Below are 19,474 nucleotides of genomic sequence, written 5' to 3'. Positions count from 1 at the left end.
CTCTCCCCTGAAGTATATCAAGTTAATTTTTCAGAAAAAGTCTTGGAATACTTGGATCATTGACTCTCTTTTGAGATGTTTTAGTTTCCCATGTTCCTATTTGTTGGTTAGCTGAGACTTAGAACATCAAGGTAACAACCGCTTCTTTTGTTTCAGGAGAATGATCCATCTGTGAGACTGAAAATTGCATCATTATTGGGTTTATTGTCAAAGACTGCAGGATTTTCACCAGATTGTATTATGGATGATGCTATTAACATCCTGCAGAATGAAAGTAAGTTGTAATTTAAAAGCTGTATAATCAGAACAGAAATTTTTAGTTCCTTTTGCATAGAATTTAAAACAAAATTTTGAGTGTTGATATTGAAAAGGAATTTGAGGATGAATCAATAAAACTATGCGCATATATTTACATTAGAGTTAAAATATGGTTTTGTCCATTAATAGCTATCATTTATTGATCTCTACCAAGTTGCATATACAGTGGTACCTCGGTTTTTTAACGTAATTCGTTCCGGAAGACCGTTTGAGTTCTGAAATGTCCAAAAACTGAGGCACAGTTTCCCCAGAGAAAGTAATGCAAACTGGACTAATCCATTCCAGACTTTTAAAATCAACCCCTAAAACTGCAAATTTAGCATGAATTTTACTATCTAATGATACCATAGATTCATAAAATTTACGGCGTTCGTAAACTGAAATGTTAGTCAACGGAGACGTTCGAAAACCGAGGTACCACTGTACTTAAGGTGGTTTACATATGCTGTAAGATAGATGTTGGTGTGGGTGGGGAAACTGAAGTTCAGAGACATTGACTAACTTGTTGAAGGTTACATAGCATGTGACAGGTGGTGTTTTGACGTCTCTGTACACTACCTCAGAAAGCACGAAAGGTGCTGTGCTGCCCACGTGGTCCCTCACAATTTAGTTCCTGTAAAAGTGACATCCCCCAGGGTTCACATGTTATTACTTTTTCTATTTGTTCCTTGTTGATGCCCACTAACATTATTTTTCAGTGTTTAGGTGAGACAGAAAACTACTTCATCTTTTTAGGTTTTTAAAATGATTTATCTAGCTTTATTTATGTACAAGATTCTGTTGTAGAGTTAATGCCTCACCTGCCTTAGTATTTATTTTAAAATATTAAATAAAAAGAAACCCTTTGTTGCTGTTTCTGAAAATATAATTTTTTTGAATTAGTGTCCTTTCAAAGAATAGTTTTATATCATTTTGGGGTATATGTTATATAAACAAATGTGACTATTTAAATATTGGACAACATTTATTCTTTAAACTTAAGAGGTTATGAGAGTAATAAAGGGCCATTGAACTCAGACAGTCTAACTATATGTATTGTACAACTGTTTAAGGATAATAAATATCTTACAGATGTGGCCCATTGGCTGAAGTTGAGAATTTAAAAAAAATTTTGTTAGAAACAACTTCATGTTAAAATTGTGCTTGTATTGAATTTCAACCTAAGACTTTCAATTCACAGGAAACAATGAAAGTATGTTTTTATAAATTTTTTCAAGAGAGGAATCTGGTTTTTTGTAATGCCAATATAACCACGTTAAAGAAAAAAAATTTCCTACTGCTTCCATAAAATAATGTTTTACACATTACCTTTTACTTACATGCATTTTATGTGGTTGTACTTATAGAATGTACTATTTTCTATTCTCACTTTACATACAGTTTTTTCCATGTTTCTACATTACCTTCATAACATTTATAGTATTGATAATATATTAAATGTCAACAGGTACAGTAGCATGTTTCTAATTTTTTCTTTTGCAGATAGGGGCCAAAAAAAATCCATTTCTTTTAAAAGCACCAAAACAATTATGTTGCCTCAGTATTGAAGTATCTTTTTTCCATGAAAAGTTCTTAGAGTAGCTAGCTATATACATGGAAATATTTCATACTCTAAGATTGAGAATTTCACCGTGCCATAGACTTTTTTAGTTATAACTGGTATTACGTAGATCATCTTGCTTAAATCCTTCATTTTGCAGATGACAGAAACGAAGTCCCAGAGAGATGAAGTGAGTTTAGCTAAGAAGTGACAGAACTGAGAACTTAATGCAGTTCTCTTTCTTACAGATTGTGGTTTAACTGAAACACTTTATCTCCAAAACAGAAACATTATGAGAGAGCTGATTTTGCTGCATGTATCATCCTACACTTTAAAAGAAAGAGACTCAAATTATGCAGGATGCATAGAAATAGCTACTTTATTTTATTTTTTTAAGATTTTTTTTTTTTTTAATTGAGGAAGGGAACAGGACTTTATTGGGGAACAGTGTGTACTTCCAGGCCTTTTTTCCAAGTCGAGTTGTTGTCCTTTCAATCTTAGTTGTGGAGGGTGCTGTTCAGCTTCAAGTTGTTGTCCTTTCAGTTTGAGTTGTGGAGGGCGCAGCTCAGCTCCAGGTCCAGTTGCCGTTGCTAGTTGCAGGGGGCGCAGCCCACCAGCCCTTGAGGAGTCGAACCAGCAACCTTGTGTTTGAGAGCCCGTGCTCCAACCAACTGAGCCATCGGGGAGCTCAGCAGCAGCTCAGCTCAAGGTGCCTTGTTCAATCTTAGTTGCAGGGGACGCTGCCCTCCATCCCTTGCGGGACTCGAGGAGTCCAACCGGCAACCTTGTGGTTGAGAGGCCACTGGCCCATGTGGGAATCGAACCGGCAGCCTTCGGAGTTAGGAGCATGGAGCTCTAACCGCCTGAGCCACCAGGCCGGCCCTAGCTACTTTCTTTTTTGTTTAGTGTTCTAATTCTGTCTCTCACTTAATTGTCTCTAAGACATTTGATCTAGGTGTCTTCCCAATTTCCAGTTCCTGACCTACCTAGATTCATGGAAGATAGAACTGGAAAGGACCACAAAGATCATCTAGTTCAAGCCTTTTGTTTCATAGCTGAGGAAAATAAACTCCAGAGAGATAGAGGGACTGCTAGAATGACTCTAGTATTTGTGGCTTAGAATTCAGCCACAGACTTAGAATTAAAAGTCACATGGTTGTCAGTTTTGTGTGCACTTTCAAAGAGTGTGGTCCACACTGAACCAAAAGTCTTTCCGTTTAGTTCCTCAGATGTATGAGTTCTGTAACTCATAGGTAAGCCCGAGGTTAAGCACTTCGAGGGCGTTATGTATGTCTGCCTCTCTCGTACGTTTTGCACCACTAATGAGAACACAAAGCTTGCTTTAGAGGAGGTATAATCATAATACTGTGGGAGCAGAGGAGAGAGAGATCAGTGCTGACTGGTGGGATCCAGAAAGGCTTAGTAAGGAGGTGGATTTGGAAAGTCAGAGATGGGGAAGAGTGCCAAGAAGGAACATTATGATAAAGGTAGAGAAGTTGGAAAGCACAAGAAATAGTTGAAGGACTGAATTGTTTTGTGAGAGATCAGCAGGGATTAAGGGGCTTTAGGAAGAAAACCAATGGTAAAATGCTTTGAAGCCAAAGGCTAGGTAGCTAAGGATTTTGAAGGTTATTTTGAAGGCAGTGGAGACATGTAAAGTTTTTTTGAGCAAGGGCATGAGATGATGAAGTCTACTTTTAGAAAGATACTTTGGTGTCTGTAAGGAATTTGGTTTGATGAACTAGCTGGTATAGAGATTTTGAGGATTCGTTTATTATCCAGGTGGAGATGTCCATCCAACTTGCAGTTGTAATGTAGGTCAGGACATCAGGAGAGAGACTGGGGCTTAAGATTTAGTTTAGATTTGTGATTTACCAGAGGCAAGAGTTAATCTTCAAAAGGTGTAGCTAACTTTTCATGATGTTATGCGGAATCTTTTTGAAGGAGTAATAAACAGGTTGGTGTGATGGTGCTGGTGGAGATTTTTTTTACCTCTCTTCTATTACCTCTCAGTATCTTCTTTTCTCTTTGTGGCATCTTCACATTAGAGACTTTTCTTGAACCTTGGCCTTGCATTTAAATTTAAGATGAGTTACTAAACATCCTTTCCTCGGGCCATGATTTTTGCAGTAGTTGCCACTTTATTTCAGGGGCCTGCTTGTTTGCCTGTACTGCACCTTGAACGCTCTCTGCCCACTTGTTTTGATTGGTGTTTAAGTATTGCTTAGTGCGGATAATAAAACTGAGCTAATGAAAGAAAAAGAGGAACTAAAAAGCTGATTGGTAGTTCTATGCGAATGGACGGGGCATGTCAACTGGTGGCCTCCACTCTAGGAGGATCCTTTGTGTCTTTGGAGAACTTTTCAGTGACTTTTGGTGTTTTTATGTGGGGCCCATCAGTTTTTCCAGTTGTAAATTCATGACTAACCTGCTAGGAAGTCAGAGAAATGACTGGCTACCATGATGTATTTGGAGCCAAAGTAGCTGAAGGGGAGAAGGAGGGAGTGTCTGATTATCTGCACCTTGATTATCTTCTCATCTCTTTTCCCTGTCCTCACTGGTATTCCCCAAATTTTGCCCTTTCTGGTCCATTTTCTATATGGACTAAACCTCCTATTTCAGTGGTCACTTGGCTCTGTAGGATAGGGAAGGAGGCAGGGGTCCAACTACTTACGGAGGCCTCAAACAAACCCCTGACTTATCCCTGTGTTTTGGGTTTTTAATTTTTACAAAAACTCTCCCATTCCTGAATCTTTCTGGGATGTCATGGCTAGAATTTTTTTTGCTTCGTAGTGACATCCTTCTCAGTAGTCATCTAGCATTACATTTCTCAGTTTTACCGAAGAGTTTTTCAATCTGCTTTCTACCTTTGGAACATTTATTGACTTTTCTCATCTTGTACTTGTAGGTTTATACCTTTTAAATTTCTTTATTCTTATATTAACGAAGTTTTAGGAAAGAATAGTGATAAACAGATGTGTTCAATCTACTATGTTTAACTGTAAGTCTTACTAAGAGGTGATTTGACTAGTGTTTTCTGAGCTTTAGTCATTTACATATCATGTACATCATTTTTGACATATTTGTTTCATATCTATACTATGGTTTACTTAATGTTTTTCATAATTGGACAGTTTTTTTTAGTTAAATAAAACTAAAGAGGCTCTTTATATTATTAAGGTTAAAAGGAGATGAGTGTTATGTGACATTGATATGTAGGAACTGCAATTTTTATTACGTACATGAAAGTATATTCATGGTTAATAATATAAAAACGATTATCTGAATGCCACCTAAAATCTTCTTGTATACCACCAGCATTATAAGAAATATATTTTGCAACAAAGAAGAGAATTTAGACAAAGAAGAGAATCTGGTTAAGATGATTGATATTAATTTATTTGAATTTGGCTGTTTGCCCATGTGTTAAACATTCATTGAGCATATAAGGAGCTGTACTAGATTCTAAGAACACGCAGGTGAATAAAACACCGTCTTTGCTCTCAAGGATCTTTCGGTTTCCTGACTTAGTCTGATACAAAAATAAAAGAGTGTAGTAAAGTGTTGTAGCTGATGTAGAGGGTGCAGTGGGAGCACAATGCAGGAAATGATCAATTCTAGGGGAAGAAGGAAAAGCTTCATACAGGAGCTTCATACTTCAAGATAGTAGGTGCTCCCTGGGGAGTGGGACTGAGAATGGAGTCGGGTATGGGTGAAGTCATTTAGGTAGGGAAGTTGGCCTGAGCAAAGATAGGGTGACATGAAATCATAAGTAATTGGGAAAAAGGGTATTGAGGAGACTTGAAAGACATAAGGCTAGAAAGATAGGCAGAGCTAAACACCTTCGAGGGCCTGGTATGTATGTATGTATGTGTGTATACATGCATGCATGCCCTGCTAAGGAATTTGGACTTTATCTTGAAGGCAATGAAAAGCTCTTGAATTACCAAGCACTTAACATTTTCGAGCATGAAGGCCCACCTGTAGAGGACTCCAACTTTTAGATCTGATCCCTTTAGGAACTTAGCTTTTGGTTGAGGGGAGTCAGGATCGAATAGTAGAACTTAGCTGACAAAAACTACGTTCTTTACCCAAGTAAATTTAGTTTCTGTAGTGATCTTTTGAAATTCCCCAAGACAACTTTCTGTCTTCCTTTTTAGAATCTCATCAAGTCCTCGCTCAACTGTTGGACACTTTGCTTGCAATTGGCACAAAACTCCCAGACAATCAAGCTATCCAGATGCGATTAGTTGATGTAGCCTGCAAGGTAAGAGTATAATGGTTCAACACTGTGTTGCTTCTTTCTTGAACAGTTTTGCAGTATCTGGAGAGGTGGTATGAGCTGTAAGATCTGCTTAGATCTACACTGTAAATCTGTATGTAACTGAGACTTGCCAGGGACTCCTAATGGTTTTAAGAGCTGTCTCCTTTTTTGTTTTGTTTTGTTTTGTTTTGTTTTGTTTTGTTTCTTGATGTTGGATTAGGAATAAAGTTGAGTAATTTATTATAAAATGAACTTCCTCATTCTCCCAAAAGAAATGAAAATAATTATATAGTAGCTGCCATGTGTACTGTGCCTAAAATAGCACTCTGCTTATTATGGTACCTACCTTGTATCCAGTTTTTCATTTGTTCGTCACAGTCCTTTAGGTAAGTTCTGTTATCCCTGTTTACAAACGTGGGAATTGAGGTTTAGAGAGTTTAACTTGTCCAAGTTTTCACAGCAAGGAAGTTGCAGAACCAGGGTATAAACTCTGGTTTCTCTGATTCCACAGCCCATGTTCTTCTTCTTATGCTTTGTGGCTTCAATAAACAGTCCAACTAGATGCAAACAAGTGTTTTGGGAAAATTGTTTTTCAGTTTATTTTTTCTGATTATCAAAGAAATACACGCACATTAGTTGTGCCTTTTGATTTAATTTGGAACTTTTAATTAGCTGCCTTTTGTACATAACAGCGGCTCCTAAACCTTGTAGAATTGGTTTACTTTTAATCTTTGGGATAAGTTGATTTTGAGGTTATAAGAAAACAAGTATGTTTTAATTGTAGAATTAGAACGCTCTTTCTGAGCCCCAGGAGTGTTCCAGTTATTTTAATAAGCAGTAACAACAACCAAACACAGAACACTTTGACAAGTATAATATTAAGAACCTAAGTGGAAAACACTAGGGATTATGTATATGAGAGAATAAATGTATCTCCCAGGTGAGAGAATATTTACATGTGGTGAGAGAGGTGTTGTACTAAGTGGATTGTTAATGCTTGAAGTGGCAGTTTCTTAAATTTGATTTAAATAGACTTTTTATTACAAAAATTTATACTCAGAAACTTTGGAAAGATAATGAAAAGTATAAATAAAAAAACTACAAAACTACATTTATAATTCAGTACCTAAAGGTGACAGGTATTAGTCTTTTGATATATTGCTTTCTGATTTTCTTCTATATACAGATTGTTTGCTGTTTTTTTACATACATAGCTGTAATCGTATTCTATATATACAATTTTGCTTTTTCACTAACATAACAGAAGTATTTTTCTTATGTTGTGAATGTTTTGTAAACATTTTTAATGGATGCGTATTTTGTCCAATAGTTAAACTATAGTTTACCCACCCATTCTCTTATTATTGGAAATTTATATTGTAACTATTTTTAAATTGTAAATAATATTGCAGTAAATACTATTAGTCTAAAACATTTTCTATATTTAGAGTTATTTACTAAACGTAGATTGTCACAAGTACAATTACTAGTTAAAAGCATTTAGTTTTTTTTTTAAGGATTGTGATACTTTTTGCCAAATTGTTTTCCAAAGTATTCCAGCTTATATGCCCACCAGCAGTATACGAGAGTACCTAATTCCCTGTAGCATTCTAGAATTGGATATTAATGTTTAGAAACTAGAGTTAAACTGTTCATTTGGTAGGAGGAAAATAGTGTTTCATTTTTCAAAATTTCCTTTTTAAAAGATTATTGGTGAGGCTTCATATTTGTTCTTCATTTGTGTTTCCTCTCTTGAGAATGAACTTTTCATGTACCTTGCCAGTTTTTTATATGGGGTTTTTGTGTGTTTCTTCACCATCTGTAGAGGCTAATAATAGGGTAAGCAAATAAACAAAAATCTGGAAATAGCAGACCTGTCACAAAGTTTTGCAGACTCCAGTAAATAAAAACTGTCTATGATTGATAACCACAGTTACTATTTCTATTGCTTAATGACATTTTGTCTGTGATTTTATCATACATTGTGCCTTGAGATATGATTCGCATGTAATAACATTCACCCTTTTGATAGAAATAATACAAACTGTGTTCTCTAATCATAATGGAATGAAATCAGTAACAGAAATTTGGGAAACCATAAATATGTGAAAATTAAACATGCTCCTATATAGATAATGGGTCAAAGAGAGATGAAAAAGGAAATTAGAAAATATTTTGGGCTTGCCCGGTCGCTCAGGTGGTTAGAGTGCTGTACTCCTAACGCTGAGGTCGCTGGTTCGATTCCTACATGGGCCAGTGAACTGAGCCCTCTGCAGCTTCCCTTCCTTTCCCTTCCCTTCCCTCCCTCCCTCGCTCCCTCCCTTCCTCCCTTATTCCCTTCCTTCCCTCCCTCCCTTCCCTCTCTCCCTCCCTCCCTCCTTTCCTCCCTTCCTTCCTTCCTTCCTTGACACTAGCCATCCTCATGGCTATGAAGTGGTACGTGGTGCTTTTGGTTTGTTCTCTGTAATGATTAGTGATTAGTGATGGGAAGCATAGTTTCATGTGCTTATTGGCCATTTGTACGTCTTGCTTGGAGAAACGAGATTCCAACCTTCAGGGAACTTATGAGCCAACAATCAGGCTTATAACAGTTTATAATATAATATGTTTCTTGCAATACAAGTAACTGTGAGGTATTAAAATTGCTCAGAGAAAGGAGTGGAAAAAGTCTTTAGGGTGAGAGAAGTATTAAAAAGAGCATTTTGGAATAGATGTTATTTCACTCAGGTTTTGAATGGAATGATTTGTCAGGTAGGTAAGATTAGGGTAAGGTTTCTTAACTAAAGTTGTTTTAATTGCTCGAAAAGGGGGTTATGGTTTGGTGGTCAGGTTTAACCTAATTAGGGAATTCAGAGAAGGTTTTCTAGAGGAAACAATAGTTGAGCTTAGACTTTAATATCTTAACGTGTGGTGAGAGTTAATGAACAAAGGGAGTGGAAGGAGTCGGGGGAAGTAGTCTAGGCTAAGGGAACAGCACGTGCAAAGATCCTATGGTATAGAAAGGAGCACACCATTAGAAGAATCTAAAGATGGCAGTAAAGCTAGAGCTGTGGCTCTCAAAGTGTGGTCTGAGGACCTCTAGGGTTTTCAGGGGCTCTTTGGGGGGGGGGCGTGTCTGTGTGGTCCTCCCCGTTCAACTACCTATCTCAGTCTAGATTTCCTTCATATACTTGAGATAAAACAACATACTATTTTGTTAACAGATTGACTGTGGAGGCAGATATGAATAATTATTGTAAAGGAATTAATAAAGAAATATTTTTAAAATTTCTGTGTTAATTTCTAATACTATTAATATCAGTAGACAAAACTCATATAAACAAAAGCTCTGGGCTGGCCCGGTGGCTCAGGCGGTTAGAGCTCCATGCTACTAACTCCGAAGGGTGCCTGTTCGATTCCCACATGGGCCAGTGGGCTCTCAACCACACCACAAGGTTGCTGGTTCAACTCCTCCAGTCCCGTAAGGGATGGTGGGCTCCACCCCCTGCAACTAAGATTGAACACTGCACCTTGAGCTGAGCTGCCGCTGAGCTCCCGGATGGCTCAGTTGGTTGGAGCGCGGCCTCTTAACCACAAGGTTGCCGGTTCAACTCCCGCAAGGGATGGTGGGCTGTGCCCCTTGCAACTAGAAATGGCAACTGGAGCTGGAGCTGAGCTGCGCCCTCCACAACTAAGATTGAAAAGACAACAACTTGAAACTGAACGGCACCCTCCACAACTAAGACTGAAAGAACAACTAAGACTGAAAGGACTTGGAAAAAAGGCCTAGAAGTACACATTGTTCCCCAATAAAGTCCTGTTCCCCTTCCCCAATAAAATCTTAAAAAAACAAAAAAAAAGCTCTTTGGGGGTCCTTAATAGTTTTTAAGAATATAAAGGGATCCTGAGACCAAAACCATTTAATAACGATTAGGCGTGGTACAGGCTCCCTGTAGGTCTTGTTGAGAAGCCATTGAAGTGTTTAGGGTAGACTATTCTTGTGTTGTAGAGAATTGATCAGAGACGAGGCCAGTATAATTGTGGAGAGGCCAATTAGGATGTTATTGTAGTAGCCTAAGTGACAGATTTAGTAGTTTGCATTAAATTGATAAGAAGATGTGGATAGATTTGATAAATATTTAGGAAATAAGATTGGCAGGACTTAGTGATTGCTTGAGCATGGGGTAAGGATGAAGGAATTGTTGAGGACGATTCCTAGGTTTCTGATTTCTGTTCCCGATTAGATGGTGGTGCCTTTCACTGAGAAAGAGAATTCTGAGGAAGCATGGGGTTGAGTATGGGATAAAATCCAAACACGCCAGCAATTTCATGCAACAAAAAATTACAAAAATAATATAAAGAATTTTCATTTAGCTTCCTCCCTGATTTCACCGGTAGTTAACATTTTCCTAAATTTGCTTTGTCTCTCTGTATATGATTCTTTCCTGAATCATTTAAGAGTAAATTGCAGACATCACGCTCCTTTTCCACTAAAATAAATACTTACACGTGTATTTCTCACAAAGGATAACATTTTTATAACCACAATACAATTCTCAAAATCAGGAAATTGAACTTTGATACAATACTAATACTAACCTGTAAACTTAATTCAAGTTCTATTTCTTATCTCAATATTATCCTCTATAAAAATTTTCTTTTCTGGTCTGGGATCACATATTGCATTTAGTTTTCATATCTCCTGTCTTCTTTAATCTGGAAAGTCCCTTAGCCTGTTTTTTATCTTTCTTGACCTTGAATTTTTTAAGTGTCTAGACTATTTTATAGAATGTCTTTCAATTTGTATTTATCTGATATTTCATTTCCTCTGTCTAGATTCAGGTTATGCATTTTGGTAGGAATACCACATAAATAATATTGTGTCTTTCTCACTGCATCGTGTCATGGGGCACAGATGAGGTTTGACTCACTATTGATGTTGTTAACTTAGATACTTGGTTAAGGTGATGTCTGTGAGGGTTTTCAGTACAGAGTCACAGCAGGTCCTAGAGTAACAGTGTTTTATTTGTCATCATTTTGTTATAATGTTAATGAGATGCTGTAGGAATTTAACTCTTATTTATGTCAGTTAGTCTGTGGTAAAATTGGTTTCCTTAAAATTGGTTTCCTTATACATTGAACCTATTGAGGATGATTTAAGTGAGGACTTACTGTGCTATTATTTTTCCTTGTGATTAATAAGTAATTTGTTGGGAGATACTTTAGATTTTGTAAATATCCTCTTCCCCATCAACTTTTACTCAGTATTTTAACAACTATTAATGAATCTTGCTGAGTCAGTTATTATTCTGATCATTGCAAAATGGTGATTTTCTAACTCTGCTATTCCTTATGTGTTTATTAATTGGCATTCTACTCTACAGAGAGCTTTCCCTCCCTTCTTTCCTATTAGTTTATTCAATATATTATAATCTATTCCTATCATTATCAATACTTTAAATTCAAATTCTTCCTTTATATATCTTTTAAATACATGGTGTGAATTTGTCATATTCTTTGTTTCACAGTAGGAAGAAAGTCATGCTTTAGGGTCCTCTTAACTTTTCAAAGTTTGTCTCATTTTATCCTATCAATAATTCCTTGAGGTACATTGTACCTCAAGGAATCTTTATTTGGGAGATGAAGAGATTTGTTTCACAGATTTGGTCAGGAAATTAATATTCTTGCGGAGCACCTGCACAACTGAAACAGGTGGTCTTCTGCTTTCTTTGCTATATGTGGAGATTTTTCTAGAAGAACAAATGTTATTTTTGCTTGTAAGGCTTACGTATAGCGTAGTTTAATTCTTCTTTGTCTCTGTCTCCATCTTGCCTTCTCTTCCAGCCTCTCTGTTTCTTTTCTGTTCCTTTAATTCTATGGCAAACGTACATTAAGCTCTTAAGGCAACAGATAGAACCATACAGCTTTTTAACATCGATAAAATACTGTCAAACAAATATGTGTGGTTTGTTAGGAAAGGTCATCTGTTAGAATCATTTGCATACAAAGAACACCGAATTTTTACCTGTGCTTAAAAACAATCCATATTGAAACTGAATGAGTCAGTAAGTTATATTTGTTGTTTTAAGTTCATTCTCAGATTTTCTTGGTATACTTAACCATTGATTTCTTTTCTATAGCAGTAGTTTCAAACTGATTGGTTTAGCTTATTTGTTTATTTATATTTTAACATGGATTGCTTTTATTGGGATGTGGCTTATTCCATTAATATAAAAAAGATGGCACTTTAATGAATGGCCTGGGTATAAACATCAAAATAGCATCCTCTGCAGAGCAGACACTAGGCAGCTATTAGTGATGAGGGCCTTGATGCAGGAAGTGACTTGTAGGGGAAGGATATCATAAAACTGACTGCTGCCCTGAGGGGTGTGATTTAGACTTACTCTCTCTTGTGGGCTGACAGTCGGTAATAGGTTCTGTTGCATCAGTGTTGCCTGGTTACCTTAATAGAAGCTATGAGCTTTTAGTTTGTTCTTTGAAAATCAAAGTATTTGTCACAGGGGTAGCAACCTTCCAGGGTGCCGTGCTGCAGTCAGCAGTTTAGCTATGAGACGTGATGCTTCCATACTAAATATAAATAGTTTATTTAAAAAAAAAACAAACAACCACCACGTTGCTGTATTAGCTTTAACAAACAGTCATTGCCAGTTTTACGTCTGGAAGTTTCTCTTCTCAGTTTCAGTGTCTTATTTTGAAGGATAATTTTGAGCCCTTACAATACGTCAGGTATTGTGAGGACATAGTGTGTCCTTCCCATTTCTGTCGCTTAAGTGACTTGGAGGCAAGAATTAACTGAGCTGAACTGTTTGGCGGAGCCATTTTTATAATGAGAGGTTCCCTCTCCGAGAGCCCCGCCCCACCCTCTGCGTAGGAGTTTCCTCTCTGTTTCCTTTGCTCTCTCCTCCTAGGAAGCCTGCCACTTCACCCACCTTCACATTGGACATAGCTTCTTCCCAGGAATCTAGGTGCCCACTTAGTAGTTCAAGAATCTTCCCCCGGAGCATTCTGATGTGAACCATTAACACGTACTCAACACCTTTCAGGACAGATGGCTGTTGTTAGACAGTCATCAACAGAAAATTCGTGCTTGTGTGTTCCAGATCAGGCCTGTTTCATCCAGGTGGCCTACTTGTATTTCTGACCCTTCTCCATTTTCTGGTTTTTTGTATTACCAGCTCTGTTTCCCCCCACCTGTTTCCCTTCTCTTCCTCTTAAGTAGGTTGTTTTTTAAAGAACATACCAAATGCCAGGCATTATGCTAGGCGCTTGTGCTTGTTGAACGTCTGTTATGTCCCATACACTATTAGCTGATTTTACATGCAGTAACTATTAAATGAATTCATTTAATCCACTCTCCATAACACCTCATGGTAGAGAATATTATTCCTATTTTTTTGAAGTAAGAGTTTCTAAAAATTAAAGGGCTTAGTGAAGCGCACTTATATACTAAGAGGCAAGGCCAATAATCAAACCCAAGGCCAAATCAAACCAGAGCACAGTCTGATTCTAGTCTGTGCTCATTCTACTCTGCTACTTTGCTTCTCAAATAAGAGGTGAAAATTTAATAGATCTACTTTCTCTGCAAAGCCGCCTACACCTCTCTGAATCTTTGTGGGTGTGCTTCTGATATAGTAGCTGCCTTTTTTTTTTTTATGGTCTTAAACTATACTTATTCTTAAGGATAATGCAATATTTTTCTAATGTTTGTTAAACAGTATGGTTATTTTATTCTTTTTGTGAGTATTTGGACTGTTTACTTTTGTATTTTTTTTAAAAATCTCAGACTTGAAGAAAAATTACAACTATAGTAATAAAGTACTTTCGTTTCTTATGAATCATTTTAGAGTAAGTTGCTAACATGGTACTCCATTAATTTTGAATACTTCAAAATTAATTGAAGTATTAATTTCATTGTATACCCATTGTATTTCATTGTATACCCATTGTTTATGGGTATATTTCCCATAAACAATGATAGGCTTCTACATAGCCTCAAGACAACCATCAAAATCAGAACATAAACGCCAAAACATGACTACCATATAATCCTCAAATCTCATTCAAATTTCACTGTTTCAGTAATGTCCTATATAGGAAAAGTATTCAGTTCAGAATCACGTGTTGCATTTTAGTCACAATATGTTACCAGTTACCATATGTTACCAGTCTTCTTCAATCTGGAGTAATTCTTCTGTCTTTCCTTGATTTTATGACCCTGATGTTTTTGAAAATTATAAGACTATTGTTTGTGGAATCTCCCTGAATTTGGGTTTGTCTGATATTTCCTCATAATTAGATGCAAGTTACCATCTTTGGCAAGAAGGTCACAGATATGATGCACTTGTCTTCTCATTACATCCTGTTAGGTGGTACATCATTTTGATTTGTCCCATTGCTGAAGATGTTTACTTTGATCACTTGGTTAAGGTAGTGTCTGTTAGACTTCTTCACTTTAAAGTTACTCTTTCCTTTTGAAATGAGAAGTATTTTGTGGGTCGGTACTTTGAAACTATGTAAATATTCTGTCCTCCAACTTTCCACTTATTTATTAATATCAGTTATGGACTCACATATTCCTTGTTTATTCAATGGGTCATAGGCTGTTACTATCGTTATTTATCTTGATGTTCACATTCCTGATTCAGCCAAGTGGGAGTCCCTTCAAGTTGGCTTCTCTGTGCTTTTGACTTCTCTCTCTTGCGCTTTGAATATTTCATTTTTTTCTGGCACAATAACATTTTCAGGCTCATCTTTCTTTCTCTGTTCTAGCCCTGGAATCAGCCTTGTTATGTCCCAAGAAGCCCTGGTTCCTCTTAGTGGAGAATTGTATTTGAAAGCCAAGATCTGTCCACTAAATGTGTTCATTGCTGTTGGGGTGTTGCTGCTTATGGACCCTCTCAGTGCACCGAGTTAGAGGATATATTTATATTTAAATCTATATTTCTATGACTATATAGAAATGAAAATCTGTGTTATTATCTCTATTTGTAATTCAGACCCAACACTACAGTGTTCATTCTAGGTTTTTCTCTGTATTATTTGTAACTTCCCTATTCGACAATATCATCCTTAATTTACTTACAATCCATCTTCTTCCCATCTGTTCAGTTGTGTGTGTATGTGTGTGTGTGTGTGTGTGTGTGTTACTTACATAAGATGCTGGCAGCCTGGTTAGCTAATCTTCAGAATTGGTTATTAGTATCACTGTTTTCATCAGGCAGTAATTAGAAATCTACTGTATTTTGCCATGTATAATGCCCACTTTTTGTGCAAATATGTGAGGAAAAATAAGAATGCACATTATACATGGGTAGTACTAATTCCATATCTATATAAATGTTTTTAATTCTTATGTTTATGCTTCTGAGTTAAAAATGTAACTCTAGAAATCAATACCAATATCCATACACAAAATAATACCCTGGAATACGATCATCAGTGTTGTTGAATTTACAACGAACTTGCAACGACGAAGAGTTCTTAGCCTTCTATGATGCATAAATATTGTCAATTTGTTACCAGTACGTAAAATTTCTTGTACCTTGTATCTATTCTTGTGTTTTGTAGTTATTTGCTATATAAAATTTTTTGTACCATAATATGTTAAAAAATAAATGCTAAAATTCCTTTATAATACAAAATACAAGTACCTAAATTTAAACAAATGAAAATTTGAATTAGAAAATTAAAATGAAAGAAAGTTTAGGCCAAAAATGTGGGTGCGCGTTATACATGGGAGCGCATTATACATGGCCAAATATGGTAATCCTTCATGGCTTGAGGTAACAGTTTTCATATTTGTAAAGAAAATAGTTAGGTATTGTAGAGCTTTTTATGTATTTAAGGTTGAAATGCCCAACTCTGCACATAGTAAAGTTTTCAAAATCATGAAATTATTTATGCAGCTGAGTGGGGAAAGGAGCTATGGATTGAGTGTCAAGAGACTTGGATTACAGTATTAGCTCTCCCGCTAAGATACCTGTGTTATTAGACACATCATTTAATGCTGTGGTCCTGTAAAAGAGAGGATTCGCAAATTTTAAGGCAGGAGAAAAGAGATGAGTGATTACTGAGGGTAGTTCCAGAGACTGTGTGTGCTATTAATGTTAGTGTGAGCAAGAGAGAAGGAAACTAGTGTGACTTCAAATCAATGATTTCATTTATAGATAGAAAATTCTGGAAAATTTGAACTTGAAGGCAATATCTAAAGATACTTGTTTTGTATTGATAATTGTAGTTATCTCCTAATGAAACCATATGTATACTTTATCTGTGACTGTATACCTTTCTTACTACTTTAGATTATAGTAACAATAGCTAATAGTTTTATCATGGTTTATAGTATATAAGGTTTTTTTTTACATTTATGATTCTGTCTGAGCTTCATGATAAACCTGTAAGTTAGTTAATGAAATGAAAATCAGTAAATCTGCATTGTTGCTCCTTCTTAGGAATAAGGAATCTGATGCCCTAAGAGGTCCAGTGACTTGACCAAAGTTAAACTTATAGTGAGTCAGAGCTGAAATTTGAAGCTAGGTCTAATATACATATGTATATGTATATATATGTATATATACACACACACATATATGTTATAATATATAATAGTATGTATATACACACATATATGTATATATACTTTATATTATGGAAATTTTCAAATATGCTATTCTTTCTAGTTTTGAGTTTAAATTTGACAATTACTTATGCTTTGCAATCTTTTTCATCTCTTTTCCCTTTTTGTTGTTATCTGTATTTTAAAGTAAATTCTAGTATTTTAAAGTAAATTCCTGATATCATGTTATTTCAATTATAAATACTTCTGTTTGTATCTCTAACTAATACTATTTTTAAAGTATAACCATGATGCAATTATTAACAGTTAGTCCATATCACCTCATACCAGTTCATATTAAATTTCCTTAATTGCATTAAAGATATGCTTTTATAGTTGGTTTGTTTAGGATTGGCGTCCAAAAAGACCCATGTATTGTGGTTGGATATTGTCTTAAATCTCTTTTAATTGGTAACAGTGACTGCTTTTGTTATATCTTCAAAATCAATAGATTTTGGGTTATTGGTCTTATGGAATGTCCTGCATTCTGGATTTGTTTTGAGTGCTTCCTTCTGTTGTCATATGAATTTTGACACTGGTATCCTTTTGATTTGTACACCCTTAGTTCTTGACATCTCTCTTGCTTTCCTTGCTTTCTGGCAAGGTGTCCCAGACTCTTCTTACAAATTTTGTGACCCAATCTTGAAACTAGACACTTTTCTAACAAGATCTGTGAGCCCAAGTTTTTAAATTTCAAGTTCCATTACTTTCCTCTACACCGGGGCCTTTGAAACTGAGTATCATGATCCGTTGGTGAGTAATGCAACCATGATCAGTATTTTTTTTAAAGTATTTTATTTATTTATTTTTTAATCAAAGTGTTTTTTTTTAATTTTTATTGGGGAATATTGGGGAACAGTGTGTTTCTCCAGGGTCCATCAGCTCCAAGTTGTTGTCCTTCAACTTAGTTCTGGAGGGTGCAGCCCAGCTCGAAGTCCAGTTGCCGTTTTCAATCTTTAATTGCAGGGGGCGCAGCCCACCATCCCATGCGGGAATTGAACCAGCAACCTTGTTTATTAAGAGCACGTGCTCTAATCGACTAAGTTATCCGGCCACCCCTCACCCCCACCCCTGGAAGCTCAGCAGCAGCTCGTTGTCTTTAATCTAATTGTGGAGGGCGCAGCTCACTGGCCCATGTGGGAATCGAACTGGCAACCCTGTTGCTCAGAGCTCTTATTCTAACCAACTGAGCCTTCCGGCTGCCCCCATGATCAGTATTTTTTGAAAAACAAAATGGAGTTCAAATATCAGAGTACAACAGATGATGTAAGGGTGTACATACTGTTTTGTTAAACTTTCTATGTATATGTTTGTATGTGAGTATGTTACAGTGTAATGGACATTTCTTACTGTGGGCCTTAGTCTAAGAAGTTTAAAAGGCAGAGTTTCACACCACATATGACCTACTGTACAATCCTATTTCATTAAAGTATTTTCAGTTCCTGTTACTGTGTTATGTGAATTGCTTATTTCAGTAGCTTTGGACTAGGTATGAGAGAAAGATAACTGATAATTTGTTTAAAATGCTGATGAGAAGAGTTAAAATTAAAAAGATCGACAATACTAAGTGTTGGCAAGGATGTGGCACAACTGGGACACTTATGCATTACTGGTGGAACTGTATATCATTTACATTAGTACAATTGCTTTGGGAAACTATTTGGCAGTGTCTTTTTAAACTGAACATATACATGCCGTCTGACCCAACAATTTCATTCCTAAATGTATATTCAACAGAAATGTGAACGTGTACACCAAGAACCACATTCAAGAATGATCATAGTAGCATTATTCAGAGTAGCCAAAACCCACAAATAACCTAAATATCTACCAACAGTAGAAAGGATAAGTGGATTGTAGTTTACTCACAAATGGAATACTATACAGTAGTGAGAATGAATGAACCATAGTGTAATCTACATGCCATACTGTAATCTCAAATCTCACAAAGATAATATTAAGCAAAAGAAACCAGACACTATTTATTTTTATAAAGTAAAAAAATAGGCAAAATAAAACTATGTGTTAGAAGTTAAGATACTAGCTATTTTTGATGGTGATAGAGTTGTTACTGGGAGGGGGCATGAAAGGGTAGGTTCTGCAGTGTTGGTCATGTTGTATTTCTTTATCTGGGTGCTTGTTATATGTGTGTGTTCATTTTGTGAAATTAATTGAGCAGTAGGCTTAAGATTTTTACATATCACTGTATGGATATTAAAACTTTTTAAAATTTTTTTGTTTTGTTTTGTTTTTAGATTTGATAGCAAATAAAAATGCAATTTAGAATTCATTTTTAAAGTACTTACCTTTACAAGGCAAAAAAGGCTAGCTGGGAGTCTTGTTTTTTATTTTCTAAGGATTCATGATTGTTTTTGGAAGATACATATTTAAGCAACATGATACTAGGCAGGCTGTGGTGAGAATGTGGTGTTCAAAATCACTCCTAGAGCTGAAAGAATGCTTTTGTTTCAGTTTTTTGTTGTTGTTTGTTTGTTTTTAAGTATCTTAACCATGACTTTTTGTTTTCTCTTTTCTTTTTATAGCACCTGGCAGATACCTCCCATGGTGTAAGAAATAAGTGCCTGCAATTACTTGGCAATCTTGGCTCTTTGGAGAAAACTGCCACAAAGGATACAGATAGCGTAGCTGTCCGAGATGTGCAGAAGATTATAGGGGATTACTTCAGTGACCAGGACCCGCGTGTCAGAACAGCAGCTATAAAAGCCATGGTAAACAT

At 36.1% G+C, this 19,474-nt stretch overlaps 1 protein-coding gene across 1 annotated transcript in view; it reads left to right on the top strand.

Annotated features, from left to right (window-relative positions):
- The window catches only part of INTS4 (integrator complex subunit 4), a 95,438-nt gene that overhangs the window by 14,444 nt on the left and 61,520 nt on the right, over nt 1-19,474 (top strand). Inside the window, exons 3-5 of the mRNA XM_081063774.1 lie at nt 157-274; nt 6,019-6,125; nt 19,281-19,466. Of these exons, the coding sequence (XP_080919900.1) occupies nt 157-274; nt 6,019-6,125; nt 19,281-19,466 (411 nt within the window). The remainder of the gene's footprint in view (nt 1-156; nt 275-6,018; nt 6,126-19,280; nt 19,467-19,474) is intronic.

Source organism: Rhinolophus hipposideros (genome assembly GCF_964194185.1).
Source record: "Rhinolophus hipposideros genome assembly, chromosome: 10".
NCBI lineage: Eukaryota > Metazoa > Chordata > Mammalia > Chiroptera > Rhinolophidae > Rhinolophus > Rhinolophus hipposideros.
The sequence above is the reverse complement of the archived record's forward strand: the minus strand, read 5'-3'. Positions and strand labels throughout refer to the sequence as shown.